The 20,065-nt window shown below is 44.0% G+C and overlaps 2 protein-coding genes across 2 annotated transcripts in view; both read right to left on the bottom strand.

Moving 5' to 3' along the window:
* Positions 1-20,065, bottom strand: part of zanl (zonadhesin, like) — a gene marked incomplete at both ends in the record, with an annotated part of 56,135 nt that overhangs the window by 19,160 nt on the left and 16,910 nt on the right. The window contains 18 exon segments of the mRNA XM_080792279.1: positions 974-1,176; positions 1,530-1,699; positions 2,682-2,789; positions 3,877-4,020; positions 5,319-5,464; positions 6,138-6,262; positions 6,663-6,779; positions 7,182-7,320; positions 7,523-7,722; positions 10,619-10,760; positions 10,860-10,998; positions 11,129-11,257; positions 11,363-11,511; positions 12,451-12,695; positions 13,538-13,679; positions 14,116-14,309; positions 14,413-14,646; positions 19,819-20,022. Coding sequence (XP_080648405.1) covers positions 974-1,176; positions 1,530-1,699; positions 2,682-2,789; positions 3,877-4,020; positions 5,319-5,464; positions 6,138-6,262; positions 6,663-6,779; positions 7,182-7,320; positions 7,523-7,722; positions 10,619-10,760; positions 10,860-10,998; positions 11,129-11,257; positions 11,363-11,511; positions 12,451-12,695; positions 13,538-13,679; positions 14,116-14,309; positions 14,413-14,646; positions 19,819-20,022 — 2,930 coding nt within the window.
* Positions 14,739-19,806, bottom strand: LOC308335840 (zonadhesin-like; the record flags this gene model as incomplete). Its single annotated transcript, XM_080793058.1, has 10 exons — positions 14,739-14,927; positions 15,061-15,260; positions 15,562-15,703; positions 16,055-16,193; positions 16,768-16,896; positions 17,361-17,509; positions 18,128-18,372; positions 18,586-18,727; positions 19,522-19,715; positions 19,794-19,806. The coding sequence occupies 10 exons, from the start codon at positions 19,804-19,806 to the stop codon at positions 14,739-14,741; spliced, it is 1,542 nt and encodes a 513-aa protein (XP_080649184.1).

Genomic DNA, 20,065 nt, shown 5'->3' with positions numbered 1-20,065 from the left:
GAAAAACAGGCTGACATTGTTGTTCTAATAGATCCAGTGTAGTTTAGTGACAAGCTCCTGTTAATACTTTCCACTGGTTCAATCTTTATAAAAAACACTTTTTCAAGTAGCAAAAATATGCTCTCTACAAGCAGCAGCTATTTGCGCTACGTTTATGTGACACTGACTGTTGTACAACAAAGTAGGGAATTAATTTATAAAAAAATAAACGTTCAAAGTTTAAATTCGGAGATACAAGGTTTGTAACGATATTATGAGATTCAGCCCTGAGGCTGCAGAACTGGTTCATTCCTCAATCTATCATCCCCTGTGTGTTCTGTGTCAGACTGTTTTAAGGACACAGCGTCCCATCATGCAATTTGTTTCATGGGTAAATCAGTTTCTGTCTGTAGTAAACACAGCCTGTCCCCAAAATGTAACCTCACCTTATTGTTTTGGATCATTCGCCTATGTGGATTATTTGGATTATACGGAGGCCTGTCTGCATTACTTATTTTGAGACTGCAAACTACAGTTCAGTTTAATGAAAGCCATTAATCTGTGTCTGGGTCAGTAGGTCTGCTATTGTTGGTGCAAGATGACATTTCTAATTTGTTTCTTTCACAATGTTTCTTTCACGATTTGTTTCTTTCATGTTTTTTTTGCAACATCTGAACATTTAGTCAACTAAAATCTTAAGCTATCTATAGTCGACTAAAACTAGACTAAGGGTAAAACATTTCAGATGACTAAAATATGACTACAACTTGACAGAACTTTATTCAAATGACTAAAACTATATCAACATTTGCTGTCAAATCAACACTGCTCACAATACATCGCATCTCAACACGTTGTGTTCTTGTAGGGCGGCTATTTTTTAAAACCTTTGAACAATCTTGAACTGAAACATCTTGAATTTGTACATTTTGGAACAATCCTGAAAGTTTCACTAGTCATTGGCGTGAAAACGTTTGAGTGACCGGTGACTCACGGGATGGTAGTCTCCACTGGGGTCCACACAGCCGCAGTCCCTGAGCGGGACACACTTGTCGTCGCTGAGGATGAAGCCGGCGTTGCACTTGCAACCCTCCACGCACGTGTCCTCGCAGCCTGTCGGCCCGCCAGTACCCACGCACGTCTCTGGACACGCACTCACACACAGCGAGTAGGAGGAGTTAGGACGACAACTCAGAGCTGGATGGATGGATAGAGAGAGGGAGAGAGAGAATTACTCTATTGATACTCAACATTATACAGCATACATTGCATCTTAACTGTTCCACAGTTTCACTTTATGTGTAGTGCGTTGACGCTAGGGGTACATAAGTTAATAGACACGATCAATGTAATCGTCATTATAGGCAAAAACTTTCAAAAACAAATTCATATCATCTTCTTTTTTGTGTCTTCTCACAACAATGTTGGACAACCACTGATTTAAAAGGCTTTCGTAGATTACTCTTACTGGACCAATAAAGTATCAAATCAATCAATCAATCACACATACACGCAGTCCGCCCGGCGACAGGTTGTGTTCCAGTACTTACGACAGAAAGCGGGGGTCCTCCAGGGGTGCACGGTGGCCCCAGCACTGTGACACGCGTCAGTGTAGACCTGCAGCTGGTCACACAGCGCCCCCTGCTGCCCGTTGGTCTCACACATGTCATACACACAGGCCTGGAAGAATGGAGTGGGATCCACCACTCCGATACACTCCCTGGAGGACGGAGGTAGAGGTGCAACAGTTCAAACTAATCAATAATAGTGTTTTGTATTTGTTGAGGAGATGTATTATTGTGTTGCTTTAATACTATGTTGATTTATTTGGTTAATTTCACCCACTTTTTGTGGGGCGATGTCCAGCTTTTTGTATGTAAACCGATTTTTGTCCCAACACAAACATTAAATGCCATTGACAATGAATGGACACTTTTGAGTGTTTGTGTAAACACAAACACTGCATAACACAAACATTGATGACGAAAATGAGGAAGCAAATTGTGATTGGCCTTCCGATGTACGATGATAAGAGCGCCCCTCACTTCACACAGGTGTGATTGTTTTACTTCTATAAACCTGTGATGTGACAATAAAGCGGATTGATGAATAGATACTGTACATAGGACCGCAATGGAAATAGGACCTTGTGCCGTTTACATTTCTGACCAATAAAGTATTCAATCAGGCAATCAAAAACCGACCATTAAAAAACATTATTCGATTCATAATCATTCCCTATTTTGGGCATGACATTATAGACAAAATATTTCACTAAAATGTTGTGAAGGGTGCCGATGGCCTAGTGGTTAAGGCACATAATAGGCTCTAATGCAGCGAGGCATGGGTTAAATTCCCAAATAAAAGCAGAAACGGCATTCAATGTGTTAAAACACACAAGAAATGGATAGAATAAGTATGTGCCTTAAGCCAAATGACATCAGTGACATGATGGTAATATTATGGAGATATTTTAATTTACTTGGCCCACAATGATCAGATTACAATAGCCTAATCCATGATGTGATCCAAGTACTGAGACGACCATCAGCACACACACACACACTCTCTTCCCAAAGATTATATATCAGTAATCTTATCTCAGATTGCAATAATACCTTACTCTAATCTGGATAATGTAACATAGCTTCTCCCCCCCCCCCCCCCCCCCCCACCACACGTGTATGTGTGTGTATAGTCACCTGAAGGGTCCGGCAGGATCCTTGAGTTGACCACATTTCTCTGGTTTGACCACCTCAGCCTGCAGCGTGGGGTCACACACAGGGTCTGGCTTGGTGCCGGGTGTGCATCTGTTAAAAACATTGTTGCTGTTAAATCTGTTAAAAAAGTGTTGCTGTAAAGTGTTCAGTAACAGTGGTCTCCCCGTCTCTCCAGGTAAACAGAAAATGTGTATATATTATTTTCTTTCTTCTCAATGAGAGAAGAACTCACTCACACAGGGACAAGACACAGGATAAACAAGTGGAAGTGATGAAATTGGAAGTGATGAGCAGACAACAGTGGAATTGGAACATTATGAAACTGAAGCCAAGTCATTTGTCCTGATTGGATGACATAGAATCCCCCCTCCTGTTTATTAAAGCTGCACTATGTAACTTGAGAATAATATATGTACTGTGTATTAAATATCAGGAGAGAAGAGGAGACCCCTGTTATTGAACACTATACTGTCGCAATCTCTTTAATATAACAATATAGAACTATTTAACTAAAACAAAACAACCTTTAAAAGGTGAAGGTATAGCATATACTGTGTATTCATTATTAGTCACTTTACTGTACAAAACGTATTGTACGGCCCTGTAGGAGGCTTTTTTTATTTAACTTTCATTTTACAATATAAATCCTAGGGGCATGGACATGGTGAAATAGTGAAAATAGAGACCTACATGCTCAGTTGTGAGTGTGACCTTGTTGATTGGATATTATTTTCATTATTAACTAGGGCATAAGTGGTTAATAAGTGGCATAATGCATTTCTGTAAGATTGGGACCCTAGAGGTTTCCCAACCTGTGTGCCGCGGCACTTTAGTGTGCCGTTTGATATGTCCAGGTGTGCCGCCTGATTTGACCGAAAGTAACACCCTCCCCCGAAAGCAATAGCTACTGAGCTGCAGGCTGTAGACTGTAGACTAATATGCATGTCACACCGGGAGTCTTCAATTAATTAAACGGGTTGAGAATCACTGCTAGAGCCGTAAAAACTTCTCTTATGGGGGTCCCTGGAATATCTTTTCTAATTGGGGTCCGAGGGCTAATTAGTGTCAATTTGGGGGTCCTTGACGTGAAAAGGTTTGGGAACCACTGCCCTAAGGAACTCGGCACATTCCCACATCACGCGTCCCAGAGTCCCGCAGCAGGCCGCCACAAACTCACGAGTCATCCTCGTCCTCGTCCGTCTGCCAGCTGTTGCCGAAGTCGTTGGTGTTTCCCGCCAGCGTGCCGTCTGGCTTGGCGAAGTCGTTGCCCGAATTGCCGTCGTAGTCGCCGCACAGGCCGCACATCTGGTCATAGTAGGAGCTGGAGGGGAGGAGAGGGTAGAGAGAGGAGGGGAGAGGAGACAGAATTAGAGATTAAGGAATGAAGACGACGCTTAATCAGGCTTAAAGACCCGATAAGTATTGGCCCTTTTATTCCTATGGGAATAAATACAAGGTTAGAGAGAAGAAAAGACCGATAGAAACAATCTAATGAAGCATCATGAGCGAGATTATAGTTAAAGACACGTCAAACAAGCCGAGTTGTGAGCTTGTAGATCTGCCATTTTCACATTCCAAGGCTTAAAGATTTAGGCGGCATGAATGGATGAGGATTTGCTCGAGCACGGGCACGTTTGTCTGACCTTTGAACTTGGCCAGGATACCTGCGGCCGGCCGCACACCACGTCATTGCTCTCTAATCAAACATGTTCGTACGTCTTAATGCCTGCTATGTTTAGATATTAATCATTGAGATTATTGTAATACGCAATCCTTCTTATCGTAAAGGACGAATTCCTGGAAAAGTGCTTCCATACTTTTAAAGCTGAAATCGGGAACTCATTTGCATGAATAGATTGTTTTAACTTTAACCTATTCGTGTCTGGCAGCTCAGTCGGTAGAGCTCTCGCCTTTGGATCACAAGTTCATGGGTTCGATCCTGGGCACCGCCAACTCAGCTAATGAGTAGCAAGGCTTGGTGCAGAAAGTCGTGCGGGAAGTACTGGGAGCCGATGGTATCCACCTCAACAATCCATCTCCCGGGGGTCTAGCGCATTGCAACGGGGACAGACTCCAACGTGTTACCGGCTATTTAACGGGCCCATTTGGTTCCATTTGCACACTCTCAGAGTTAAATTAACTTTGATTTTACAATATAAATTGGGGGTCCCAGAGATAGAAATGCCATTAAATGGGGGTAGACTAATGCATGTCAAACTGGGGGTCCTTGAAATTAAAATGGTTGAAAATCATCAGATGTTTACTGCTAGAGCCATAAACATCTTCTCTTATGGGGGTCCTCGGCATATATTTTTCAAATGGGGGGTCCACAGGCTGATGAGTGTCATTTTGGGGGTCCTTGACATGAAAAAGTTTGGGAACCACTGGTCTATCTAATCCGCACAATGTAACTAAGAATTGTGTTAGTTTTTCTATTTTGAACATCTGAATGCTGTGGTAGGGTATGACCACTACTGGGTTGACTGCCTGAAGGTCACATTTCTCCACCTTTTTGCACATTAATTTGACAAATCTTGAAAGTGTGAACTACTGATTTAGGAGGCCTGTGTAGAGTGGGTCGGGTTCTTCTACTTTACTGCGTGCCTGTCCGGTACCGACCTGGGCACAGAGATCTGGGCGTAGTGGTTTCCATCCCAGCGCACGCGCAGGCCGAACGAGGTCTGCAGGGTGACGAACTGACCCGCCAGGGAGAGAGAGACGAGAGGAGAGGGCGAGTGAGGGAGGGCCACGCGACGCCCAGCCACCTGCAAGAAAGGGGGGAGAGAGACAGAGTGACGGACAGAGAGAGAGAGAAGAGAGAGATTGATTATAATTTATATTATATTTATGTACAGACGGTGGGACTATTAAAGTTGTCGGGGAGTCATCTGATCATTATGTATTTCACACTACAGGAGACTCTTTTAAACACAAATACTTTGGACATCATTTTGGTACTTTAAGTACATGTTGATGCCAATACCGTTGTTCTTTTGAGTACAGTTTGAATTCCGGACTTATACATTAATGTACAATGCTCAAACAAGGTCAGTTTCATATGACCACAGTGCCACCTAGTGGACCTGACATGCTACTGCAGGTATACGATTTAGGTAACGGTACCTAAAATACTGAAGTCACTGAAATAAAAGGCCTGTATTAAAAAATAACCGATAAACAAGCTCACAGGGCAAACGCATTGCATCGAGACATGAGCATGTAGATCAGCTATTTTTTAATAGAGAAAGTATAAAATATGGATAGGGTACTGTATGTTTTGTAATGATATATACAAAGCAACTTGTAACTAAAATATTCAAATAATTGTAGTGTTTACAAGTAAAATACAAGCTCTGGTTTGTCTGTCTGGCAGGCACAGCAGTATAGGTAGTGGATAGATACGGTTGGGCGATGTACATGTAGTGGACACATACTGACCAGGACCCTCCTGCTCTTCATCATGGTGACGGTGACGTCCTCCACGGTGACGTAGAGCTTCTTCAGGTAGGACACACCTTTCAGGGTCCTCTCCTCGTTCTTGCCCTCCACAGAGAACCACGGCCCTGCATGGACACACCAACACAGCTCTGATCAAAAACCTGATACATTCATGTGTTCATGATGGAGTACACGAACATTAGTTAGTGTGGTTGTCCTAAGGCCAAGCAGACTAGTAATTGCCCAACTTTATTTGTTTATTCCGTATACACTTTTTAGGGTCCATGTGACGTCTTGTGGGTCAATACATCATCATCACACTGTCCTTATGCAAGACTCAAAGCTTCAAATTTACGGTAAAACCGCACTTGCAATTTCCCAGAATTTCACCTTTCTAGTGTCTAAAGTTACACCCAGGAGTTTAGTGTGCAGTAGATGCTGTTCATTGGCTGTGCAGCTTGCGGAATAGATTCAAACATGAAATGTGTGAAACAGTTTGTATAGGTGTATAGATAGGCGCCGTACCCGTGTTGTTTTTGCAGACTCTGGCCAGTGTGTACGTGCAGGTACCCATGAAGCTGTAGAACTTCCCGTCAAAGGTGTTGTAGTGAGGGTCTCCTGACACCACACAGTCCTGAGAGCCTGACAGGGGGGACAGAGTACACGTCAGTACATATCAGCCTATTGTACAAAACTTCACTTCCGTTTACTTTAATTTACGTAAACGCTCGGCACAGCGAATCGTTCGGCGATGCCAATCGTGGCTCAAGTCCGTTTTAGACGGCACGCCTACATCGTTTTCACTGTTCACCCCGTTATGTTGTGGGTTTGAGAGCGGCACTTCAAAATTCTTGGTGTGAGGAAGTGACTGGAGCGGCGTCAACCGCCAGTGGACCCCCGTCCCATCAAACATTTGACATTTGGTCAAATTTGTCCCAAGAAGTTATAGGCCGTTTTGGGAGTGAGAGTGATGACATGCCACACAGACACTTTAAGTCTGTGAGATGTTAATTTTGTTACATTTTGGTAACCTCATGAACTTACTGGTGGGGTAGCATCCCAGATCTCCTCCTTGCAGTTTACACTCGTGCCGTGGCGGACACTCTGTCGGCGTACAGGTGATGTTGGGAGCATGACACGCACACTTGAACTTACAGTCCTCCACATAAAACTCCTCTCCAGACTGAGAGAGAGAGAGAGAGAGAATTCACAAAATTATCATATACAATCATTATTATAATATTTAGGTACTGTATGTGGAGGAATAAAGACACCCTCTGCTCTAGCTGATTATAATCACACACAGTCAATGCGGTTTTGACCCATGAATGTGCACACTACTGAGTAATAATTATGTTTTTAATCAAGAAAACCATATATATTACCTCATAGTACTGATCGTTGAATTCTTTACACCCACAGTCGGTGGTCCTCACACACTTCCCAGCACTGAGGATGTAGCCGGGGTCACACACACACGACTCCACACAGGGACCACCGCAACCCGTGGAGGGCTTCCCAGCGCATGTATCCTGACAGGGGTCTGCACACGGCTCATAGTGGCTGTTAGCAGGACAGTCCAGAGCTGCAGGAAGGAGAGAGAGTGTGTGAATAAACACTGAATCTGACATTTTAAAACCACTGACATCAAGAGCTACAGACCCGTATCACTCTTTTCCATTCCTTCCAAAACACTTCAATGAGGCGTTTCTAACCAGCTCTCTCTCTCCATCACACAGAATAACCTGTTGGGTCCCGGGTCCCGACCGGTAAAAATTCAAACCAGCCCACTCCTCAGTCCTGATCCTTCTAGACCACTGCTTCCCAAACAGTGGTTTCGGGACCCTTCTTTTTTATTTCATGAATTTAAAAACAATTATTAAGAAGTATGAATAAATAAAATAAAAATCTAAGAAATTCCATAAATTAGAAAACAAATGTTTAAGAAGTAGTGACAATAGCTATTTTGGGCTAACATGCAACAATGCTGGTTAACAAACTGCCCTCCCACTCTGGGCTTTTTGGTGTAGAGCACATCAAAGGCTTCTACAAAAACCTAGGTGTTTGTAAAGATGATTTTAAAATGACAATGGTAACAACTGAGGAGGTACTTAAGAAACTGAGTGCCCTCCAACCCCACAAGGCCACTGGCCATGACAATATTCCCTCCAAATTTCTCAGAGACTCAGCCATTTCCATAGCTCCAGTCATCACCCACATAGTTAACCTCTCCATCAAACAAGGACAGGTCCCCAGAGATTTTAAACTGGCCAAAGTAACCCCCCTGTACAAAAAATGGAGCAAATTAGAACCCGGCAACTACCGCCCTATTTCTATTCTAAGCTCCATCTCGAAAGTGATGGAAAAAATAGTCTATGAACAGGTTGAAAAGTATCTTGCCACTAATAAATTGTTGTACGAGTTCCAATCTGGTTTCAGAACATCCCACTCCACTGACACATGCCTTCTCTATTTGAGCGACCACATCAAACACGAGGTGGATGCTGGAAAATACTGCGGCATGGTCATGCTGGACCTCCAAAAGGCTTTTGACACCGTGAACCACTCCATACTGGTTAACAAGCTTAAAGCTATTGGTTTTGATAGCACATCAGTGAGCTGGATGCAATCCTACCTGGAGGGGAGAGAACAGATGGTGGAAGTGAACGGAACACTGTCCCCCCCCCTCCCAGTGAGCTGTGGCGTCCCACAAGGAAGCATACTAGGGCCTTTACTGTTCCTAATATATGTAAACGACATGACTTCAGCTTGTGACTGCAACTTGTTCCTGTTCGCAGACGACTCAGCACTGCTGGTCTCGGACAGGAACAAACTGCAGGTTGAAAAGACCCTCAGCTCTGAACTCGGTAGAATCTGCACCTGGCTCGCTGATAACAAACTATCCTTACACCTGGGAAAAACTGAATCCATTCTCTTCGGATCAAATAGTAATCTCAAAAAGGCAGATGGCTTCTTGGTTAGAGTTGGTGATGATATTATCACACGGAAGGATCAAATTACCTACCTAGGTTCCATCCTGGAGGCCAATCTTTCCGGTGATAAGATGGCCACCAACGTAATCAAAAAAGTCAATCAAAGAACAAGATTCCTCTACAGGATCTCCTCACTGGTCGACAAAAACACCTTGAAGACCTTAACAGGAGCCCTTGTACAAGGTTTCTTTGACTATGCATCCACCTCCTGGTACCACAGCACCTCAAAGGCCCTTAAAACAAGGCTCCAGACCTCCCAAAACAAACTGGTCAGGCTCCTACTTGGCCTCACCCCCCGAACCCACCTCACCCCTGCCCACTTTGACAGGCTGGGATGGCTTAGGGTCGACGACAGAGTACAGCATCTTGCAATGGGTCTGGTCCACAAGATTAGATACACCACCAAGATACCCATGTACCTGTCTAAATACTTCCTTAATGTAAACGAAGTCCACACCCACAACACCAGAGGGAGTGCAACAAACCATGTACAACCCAGATTCGGCACAAACAAGGGACTAAATTCTTTTCGCTCCTATGCGACCAAAATGTGGAACGCCCTACCAACAGTCATTAAGACATGTGAATCCCTTGGCTCCTTCAAAACTGCTCTCAAAGGGCACCTACGGATGGCTGCAATTCGAAACTGGCCTCTGTAAAAGCTGAATTTGTATCTGGATTGTACTATGTTTTTGTATGGACGTGGTGTTGGGTGCCTGCACATATGCACACATGGCATCAACGCATGGTGTTGTGTGCAGGCGCCCTACACTCTGTCTTTGTACTATGGATTGTACTATGTTTTTGTATGGACGTGGTGTTGGGTGCCTGCACATATGCACACATGGCATCAACGCATGGTGTTGTGTGCAGGCGCCCTACACTCTGTCTTTCGTTTTCTTTTCTTTTATCCCCCTGTTCCCCTCACTGTATATATACTTTTTTTCCCTTTTCGCTTCCTATATGATGAATTCCTGTTCTGTTCTTTAACTACATAGAAGTGTCTATTTGTTTGTCTCTAAATGTTTTGATGAATTGAACAATGTGGACCCTGTTGTAAACAAGTGTAAGGCTTAATTGGGTCGTCCACTCACAGTTAACAGTCTTTGTATTGAGTTTGTCCTTGAAATGTACTGTAATTCTGCAAACTGTTAATAAAGATTTCAATCAATCAATCAATCAATCAAACATCTAATTTCTCTTTTGGGTCACAGGCTAAAAAGTTTGGGAACCACTGCTTTAGACCCATCAGCAGCTTCTGTCACAGTCAACCACCAGCTGACCGTGACATAGCTGGGTCAGCTCTCTCAAGAGGTTCTCTTCCAGGGCTCATGGAAAGGTTTGCTTTCCTCCCCCCCGGCCCGTACCATCTTGACCGGGGTCTTTCCACAATGGTATGACCCGCCATCAGTTCATTTCTCACTCTCCTTCCCCACCACTCTCTGCATTCATCCATCCATCTATCTTTCCATTCGTCTGTTGACTCACGGCAGAATGTTTGGTTCCTCCAGGCGGGGATGTTGACTCCACGGTCCTGGCACTCATTGACGTAGGCTTCAATGCTCTCACACAGGATGGACGAGGCCCCGTCCAGCTCACACAGGTCAAACAGACAGTCCCTGAAGTAGTCCTAAATAAACAAGCAAATACATATTAAGAAGTGTGTGTTTGAGTGCATGTGTGCATTGAGTGTTTGTGTGATATTTGCGTATTAGCAGTTAGCACTCACATTGGGGTTGACCTTGGGGTGACAGACAGCGAAGGGTCCCCTCTTGTCCAACAGGATGCCACAGAATCCAGAGCTCATATACAGATCCTGTTCCGCATGCGTACATCCTGGGACCGTGACGTTGGGCTTCTTATTACAGCTATGGAGACACAAGCAGGGGAATGGTGGTTGTTTGTGGATTAATGTGATTAATCTGTGTATGTGTTTGCGCGTGTTCATAATTGAATAAGCAGCATGTTAGAGTTCATGTTAACATTTACATTACTCACTTGGGGTCGGTCACCCAGCTGTGTCCGAACACATTGGGGTCATTGGTCACGATGCCGTCAGGCTTCCGCATGTCATCCTTGGCATTGTCATTGTAGTCTCCACACAGACCACACAACGTGTCCTTGTAACTGCAGGTCATCAGGGGGAGGCAAAGGAAAGAGTGAAGCTGTAAGTATCTTTATATTAGATCAGTCAAATGATTCAAATAGCCGGCTGTAATGGGTTTCACTCACTCTTTGATCACTTTGATGTCCATGAAGTGGTTTCCATCGTAGCGGACGGTCACACCAAAGTCCATGGCTACAGTGTATTGTTTCCCAGACTTGAACACAGAGACACCGCTGGCTGGAGTGACTGGCAGGTTGACATTGGTTCCATTCAGCTACGCAAGAACATAACATTTGAGATATAGAAGATTATTATCAGCAACATTTCCCCTTCTGTTAAGCATCACTAGGTCGAAATGTGAAGGATACATTTCAAGATTTCCTCTACAGTATTTATAGTACAGCCATATATAATAATATCAGCAGACTTGTGGCATCGTTTTAACATATTGTGTTTGCAGTCAGAGATGTAAACAGCACATGGTACAGTAAGATATTAAAGCTAAAAGGATAACACAAAAAAGTCCTGGGAACTTGTTTCCATTGTATGGTCCTTTGTATTAAATTCATCAACATCAACAGTATCAGTACTTAGTAATAGTAATCGATTATGTGCATTGCAAAACGATTCAATACTGATTATTTGTATTGCAAAATGATATGATACAAAGTCAAATCGATATGTTATGTTGCCGTTTACAATTCGGTATACTTTGATTCATCGATTTTTCGATGCAGTTACTATATTGTTACACCCCTAGTGCCAACACGTCACATACACACTTGTTTCGGCTATCAAGTCCACTCTAAGTTGCCAGCATATTTTCTCCATATCTTTTACACAATACTTGGGATTTTGTGAAAAGCCTAAGGGATGAAGGCCCTGGGGCCCTTTCCTAACAGCCAAGCTGTTAAACAATTTCAACAAATATGCCACCGTCTACAACTGCAGTGAGTTGGTCACTAGCCTGAGATAACGTGGGTCGCGGCTGAGATTTGCGCACACCCTGATGGGTTCACCGATATGTCCGTCAGCCACGGTCCCTCCTCTCCCCCCCTAGTGCAGCGCTATGTCACATAATTTGGAGTGACGCCCACCCAGAAGGGTTGACTCCCACTTCTAGACCAGACGAGTGGCCAATGCGTTTCCCCAGGCTTTCATGTTTTGAGCCGAGGCTAGTTGGTCACTAATTTTGGTGCTACAACTATCTCACCTGTACAGTGCCTCCCTTCAGGATGGAAATCTTCAGCATGTGCACGTAGACGTGCACAGCCTTCACGTAGGAAATGGTAGGTCTGTTGTAGCGGTTTTCGTTGTCGACATGGACCTCGAAGTGGGGCATGGAGGTGAGGTTGCAGGGTTTAGACATCACATAGCTGCAGTTGCCCATGAAGTTGTACTTGCGACGGTCAAAGGTGGTGTAGTGGGGGTCTCCAGATGCTATGCAGGTGGATGTAGCTGTAGGAAAGATGGTGGGAGACCGGGGAAGGTATGAGTTACTGAGAGCATAGACATGCATCCCATACCCGGGGAAGGTATGGGTTACTGAGAGCATAGACACGCATCCCATAGCTTGAGTGATGTCGGTTGAGCGATTGCTAGTTCGTTAATAGACCAACCGGCTGACCAATGCCGTCACTTAAAGGTTTCATGACATTCATTTTCATTTTTCGTTTTTCTAGGTCTTTAGGTCTGGCGTTTTCTCTGGGGTTTGGAAGCCTTTTTTACTTTACAAAAACCTTTTTTTTTAAAGTCACAATTCCTTTAATTACTGACTCAGTTAATCAGTCAGTCAGTCAGTCAGTCGGGCTGGCCTGCTGGTCTACCTAACAAATGTGGTGTTTGTGTTAAAGGGACACTTCACCCTTTTTGCAAAAAAATATATGTTAATGACGTTTAGGAGCTTTAGAACACTTTCCTGGGGGTCTTTATGTGTGTAATATGTGGTTTTAGATATTTTAGATTGTAGCAGTGAGCCTGTTGTCTCTGATGTCATGGACACTGGGCTCACTTCCTTCCTGGACTACATGTTGTCTCAGTAAGACAGCTCTCCCCCTATCCACAAGGAGGAGCAGTGCACCAAAGAATTATGGGAATTGTAGTCCAGGAAGGTAGTGAGACCAGTGTCCATGACATCAGAGACAACAGGCTCACTGCTACAATCTAAAATATCTAAAACCACATATTAGACACATAAATACTCCCAGGAAAGTGATCTAAAGCTTCTAAACGTCATTAACATATTTTTTTTTGCAAAAAGGGACCCTTTAAGTATGACGTGTTCTCCTTGACATTGTCACCTTTGGGATAGCAGCCTGCTACTCCGCTGACCTCACGGCACTCTTCTGTGGCGTCACAGGAATTATCCACACACTCCAAGGTGTAGTTCCCTGCACAGTGACACAGCCTGGAGCAGCCGTCACCAAAGATGATCTCTCCAGGCTGACAGACAAAAGATGGGCATGAAGTCAGTCTTAAAATGTATATATGGGATTGTTCTCTCATATCACCTCATTGGCTCAGATAATCTATAGTAGGGGTCAAATTTGTCACAATATTGTCAAATTCAGGCAGTACATTTATAGATATAGATAGATAGATTTATAGATATCACTGCAGCTAGATGGCGCTATGCATACAGTATGTTGAATGAATCCAACAGGTAAATGTTAATATATGCGTTTTGATAGAGTAAACATTCAGCGCACCTCCAAGTCCCTCACATCAAAGGAATTGTGCATTCCAATCCAAATTAACATGTTAAATCCAATCGATAACTGCCGAGTGGGACAGTCACTTTGAGTAACAGAATGGGCGCAATTGTTAGTTGTGGAGAAGGTAGAATTGCACTTGAACATTGCAATGTATGGTGTCTAACCTCGTAGTAGTTGTTGTGTTCATCCAGACAGCCACAGGTCTCCAGTTTGACACAACGGCGTCCCCTAAAGACGTAGCCTGGCTTACAGAAGCAGCCACTAATGCAGGAGCCTGTGCAGTTGGTGGAGGGTTCCTTACAGCTGGGAATACAAGCTGGACCACAGTCTATGTACTCGGCATCAGGAACACATGTTACTGTGGGTCACAAGACAACACAGAGAAAAAAAGTCAGTTTTATGATGGCATATGATTCCAATATTGTATTAGTATGACAATGAGCTTTCATTTTAAGTCTTACTCGGCGGTTTAGTTGTAGTTGGTTTTGCCGTGGTTGGTTTGGGTGTGGTCGGACCGACAGTTGGAGGTTTGGGTGTAGTTGGACCGACAGTTGGAGGTTTGGGTGTAGTTGGACCGACAGTTGGAGGTTTGGGTGTAGTTGGTCCAGGAGTTGGAGGTTTGGGTGTAGTTGGACCGACAGTTGGAGGTTTGGGTGTAGTTGGTCCAGGAGTTGGAGGTTTGGGTGTAGTAGTACCTACAGTAGGAAGAGAAATGCACGCTTGTGTTAGATGATAATCGTGAATGTTTGTTCCAAAACTACTACATTTGAAGGTTCCTGTCTTTTCTTCACTCAAAGCCACTTTTTGATCTCAGAGCAACGAGAGTAGTGAACTTACTGACGGGGTAGCAGCCCAGATCTCCTCCTTGCACTTTACACTCATGCAGTGGAGGGCAGTCTGCTGCCGAACAGCTGATGAAGGGAGCGTCACACCAACACTTCAACAAACAGTCCTCCACATAAAACTCCTCTCCAGGCTGAGAGACAGAGGGATAGAGAGAAAGAGAGAGAGATTTGTGAATTAGTAGATTAATTAATTAAATATACAGTATACAGCCAACTCCATTCTATATCAGTAATAGACATTTCAGTCTCTCCTATATATTCTACCTCATAGTATTGTCCGTTGCTGTGTCTACACCCACAGTCACTGGTCCTCACACACTTCCCAGCACTGAGGATGTAGCCGGGGTCACACACACACGACTCCACACAGGGACCACCGCAGCCCGTGGAGGGCTTCCCAACGCAAGTATTCTGACAGGGTTCTGCACATGGCTCATAGTGGCTGTTAGCAGGACAGTCCAGAGCTGCAGGAAGGAGAGGGATAGGTGTGTGAAATTGTGAATAAACACGCACGCACCACGCACACACGCACACTTAATGTTCAAATGCACCCATGAAAGTTGATCAGGTACTTACAGGTACTTACCTGCCGTTTAATTGTTAGTCCATATATTCCTTTATAACTCCACTTGATGCATCCATCCATCCATCCATCCATCCATCCATCCTTTCTATACTTCCCCCCTCCTCGGTCCCTCCATTCCTCACATCCATCCATCTATTCTTTCCATCCCTCCATCCTCCACTGGTCTGTATTTGACTCACGGCAGAATGTTTGGTTCCTCCAGGCGGGGATGTTGACTCCACGGTCCTGGCACTCATTGACGTAGGCTTCAATGGCCTCACACAGGATGGACGAGGCCCCGTCCAGCTCACACAGGTCAAACAGACAGTCCTTGAAGTGGTCCTGATAAACAAACAAACACACAAAAAATAAATTGTGTGTGTTAGTTTGAGTGCATGACATGCAATTGTGTGTTTGTCATGTTCGTGTGTGTGTGTGTGTGTGTGTGTGTGTGTGTGTGTGTGTGTGTGTGTGTGTGTGTGTGTGTGTGTGTGTGTGTGTGTGTGTGTGTGTACAGTCGGAGGGGTCGAAACGTTGATTCCTGACCATTGATTCCTAATAAACTACTGGGAGCTTAAGAACGGTGTGTGGAATCCTACCTTCCTTCTGTATGTATACTTTTGTCCTGCACACATCAACATCTTTTGAGATGTGCGTGATTCCCGTTAGGATGTTCTACCCATTAGCACTCACATTGGGGTTGACCTTAGGGTGACAGACAGCGAAGGGTCCCTTCTTGTCCAACAGGATGCCACAGAATCCAGAGCTCTCATACAGATCCTGTTCCTCATCCGTACATTCTGGGACCGTGACGTTGGGCTTCTTATTACAACTATGGAGATACAAGCCGGGAAATGGTGTTAGTTTGTGGATGAATAAATCTGTGTCACTCTATGTAGTTGGGCATATTCATGAAGGAGTAGGCGGTGTTGATCGATTGATTGAAGTATTTATTAACAGCATGCAGAATAGGTACATTTCAAGCACAACTCGATACAAAAAACAGTGGATGGCACCAAAAAGCATTACACTTGTTTACAATCCACCATTTTAAATTCATCAGAACATTTAGAAACGTACAAATATACACTTTTATATAACAAAAGATCACACCCGTGTGAAGTGTGGAGGTGCTGAACTCTGTTCATTGTTAATGGCATTTAATATTTGTGTTAGTGACAAAACAAACATTAAACTGTCCATTTTCTAGCGCCCCTCAAAAACATAACATAAAACATAAATCAAGGTAAAAAGGGGAAAAAACATGTACAGTGAGGGGGGTGGGGGGGGTGACTCAGACTTTTACGGGGGCCAGTTTCGAATTGCAGCCGTCCATAGGTGCCCTTTGAGAGCAGTTTTGAAGGAGTCAAGGGATGTTGACTTGTTCCATGTTCGGTGTTACTCACTTGGGGTCGGTCACCCAGCTGTGTCCAAACACATTGGGGTCTCTGGTCACGATGCCGTCTGGCTTCCGCATGTCATCCTTGGCATTGTCATTGTAGTCTCCACACAGCCCACACAACGTGTCCTTGTAACTGCAGGTCATCAGGGGGAGGCAAAGGAATGAGTGGAGATGAATTCATTCAGGGGACAGAGTTTGTCAGAGCTCAGAGAGAAGCATTATTTGTTCCTCACTAGTGCTCACATGTACTAGAAACAAAACATGGTAAAATCTACAGTGTAAAAGCTACAACCCTCATTAAACGAATATTAAGATATTTTATGCATGTACGTGCGTGCATGCGTGCGTTATATTTAGATGTGTATAATATAGAGTCTATATACAGTAGACATCTAGATAACATATCAAACTCATTGTTGCAATTCACTTTCTCCACCACGAGAGGGAGACATTAGTGTATTTTTCTCCAACTATAAGGTCGACACACTCTCAGTCTTAAAGTGTAAGTTTAAGAACAATCCAGGGATAACAAACACTCCAGGACCTTACTTTGATATAGATCAGGGTTGGGAAGATTATATAATGGGTTTCACTCACTCTTTGATCACTTTGATGTCCATGAAGTGGTTTCCATCGTAGCGGACGGTCACACCAAAGTCCATGGCTACAGTGTAGTGTTTCCCAGACTTGAACACAGAGACACCGCTGGCTGGAGTGACTGGCAGGTTGACATTGGTTCCATTCAGCTACGCAAAATCAACACAAGAGACACAAACATGACAATTGATTAGAGAGATAGCAAGTTAAGAGTATAGAAAGCATTTTTATCAGAACTACAAAAAAAATTTGCAGAAGGAGAAGAGGATTATCCCTCCGATATCTAAACTAATGTCTATCACAGCCACACTACAGCAACATACATAACAGCAATATAGAAAATTGTGGCAACATTTTGACATGGTATTATCATGTCAAAATGTTATAAAATACAATAAATCTATGATGTCCTTATGTTAAGCTCTAAAGATTTTTTATTTTTAAATTATGATATGTGCATTTGGCTCGCTCACACACACACACACACACACACACACACACACACACACACACACACACACACACACACACACACACACACACACACACACACACACACACACACACACACACACACACACACACACACGCTCTACATTCTATGCAGAGACTAGGATGAACCTTTCTGGAGAAATCAAGGTCAGACTGCAACAACAGAGTCTATGCAGGACTGCAGCTCTTGCTTAACGGCCTACCTGTTTCGCAACCAAACGGCAACATCTGCTGTCACTAATTGGTCACTAATTTGGGTGCTACAACCATCTCACCTGTACAGTGCCTCCCTTCAGGATGGAAATCTTCAGCATGCGCACGTACACGTGCACAGCCTTCACGTAGGAAATGGTAGGTCTGTTGTGGCGGTTTTCGTTGTCGACATGGACCTCGAAGTGAGGCATGGAGGTGACGTTGCAGGGTTTAGACATCACATAGCTGCAGTTGCCCATGAAGTTGTACTTGCGACGGTCAAAGGTGGTGTAGTGGGGGTCTCCAGATGCTATGCAGGTGGATGTAGCTGTAGGAAAGATGGTGGGGGAACATATGTATTATTGCCTGCTTTGGGTTACAAATATGTTTTATGATGATGACACAGGAAAAGCCGAGTCAGTCAGTCAGTCAGATAGATACAGTAAGTAGACACATTTGCATATTTAATGCTGGCCTGTTGGTCCAGGCAACAAATGCCACCTTTGTGTTAAGTATGACGTGTTCTCCTTGACATTGTCACCTTTGGGATAGCAGCCTGCTACTCCGCTGACCTCACGGCACTCTTCTGTGGCGTCACAGGAATTATCCACACACTCCAAGGTGTAGTTCCCTGCACAGCGACACAGCCTGGAGCAGGCGTCACCGAAGATGATCTCTCCAGGCTGACAGACAAAAGATGGGCATGAAGTCAGTCTTAAAATGTATATATGGGATTGTTTTCTCATATCATCTCATTGGCTCAGATAATCTATAGTAGGGACCCATCCGATCAGGCCAGGGCGGGTCAAATTTGTCACAATATTGTCAAATTCAGGCAGTACATTTATAGATAGATAGATTTATAGATATCACTGCAGCTAGATGGCGCTATTCCCCTTGTTCGAGTTTTTTTTTTCCCCTTCTAACATCTGGCTTTTGGAATTACGTCATATGACAGCCAAGTCTATGGACTTACCAGGCACTACCTTACCTTGCTGACTTTATTTGGAGGGAGGCTAAATCTGTTTCCTACTGCCGTGTGGATTACCAGGTGTCTGCATCAACTACGATTTCCGTTAGAAGCCTTTGTTCATACATTAAAATGAATGAAACGTACTGTACTACTTGGTCTGTGTGGAGTTACAAAGCGATCGATCGATCATTCCCACTGTAAGCAACTTAATTGTTCTGTTAGCCTAATTGGACAGATTATGTGGCGGCCAGTGACTTTGTATATGAAGCATACAGTATGTTGAATGAATCCAACAGGTAAATGTTAATATATATGCGTTTTGATAGAGTAAACATTCAGCGCACCTAGAAGTCCCTCACATCAAAGGAATTGTGCATTCCAATCCAAATTAACATGTTAAATCCAATCGATTTAAGTAACAGAATTGAGTAACAGAATGGGCGCAATTGTTAGTTGTGGAGAAGGTAGAATTGCACTTGAACATTGCAATGTATGGTGTCTAACCTCGTAGTAGTTGTTGTGTTCATCCAGACAGCCACAGGTCTCCAGTTTGACACAACGGCGTCCCCTAAAGACGTAGCCCGGCTTACAGAAGCAGCCACTAATGCAGGAGCCTGTGCAGTTGGTGGAGGGTTCCTTACAGCTGGGAATACAAGCTGGACCACAGTCTATGTACTCGGCATCAGGAACACATGTTACTGTGGGTCACAAGACAACACAGAGAAAAAAAGTCAGTTTTATGATGGCATATGATTCTAATATTGCATTAGTATGACAATGTGCTTTCATTTTAAGTCTTACTCGGCGGTTTAGTTGTAGTTGGTTTTGCCGTGGTTGGTTTGGGTGTGGTCGGACCGACAGTTGGAGGTTTGGGTGTGGTCGGACCGACAGTTGGAGGTTTGGGTGTAGTTGGACCGACAGTTGGAGGTTTGGGTGTAGTTGGTCCAGGAGTTGGAGGTTTGGGTGTAGTTGGTCCAGGAGTTGGAGGTTTGGGTGTAGTAGTACCTACAGTCGGAAGAGAAATGCACGCTTGTGTTAGATGATAATC

This window comes from Protomyctophum bolini (assembly GCF_963924005.1).
Source record: "Protomyctophum bolini genome assembly, chromosome: 20".
Lineage (NCBI taxonomy): Eukaryota > Metazoa > Chordata > Actinopteri > Myctophiformes > Myctophidae > Protomyctophum > Protomyctophum bolini.
This window is presented reverse-complemented; position numbering and strand designations above follow the sequence as displayed.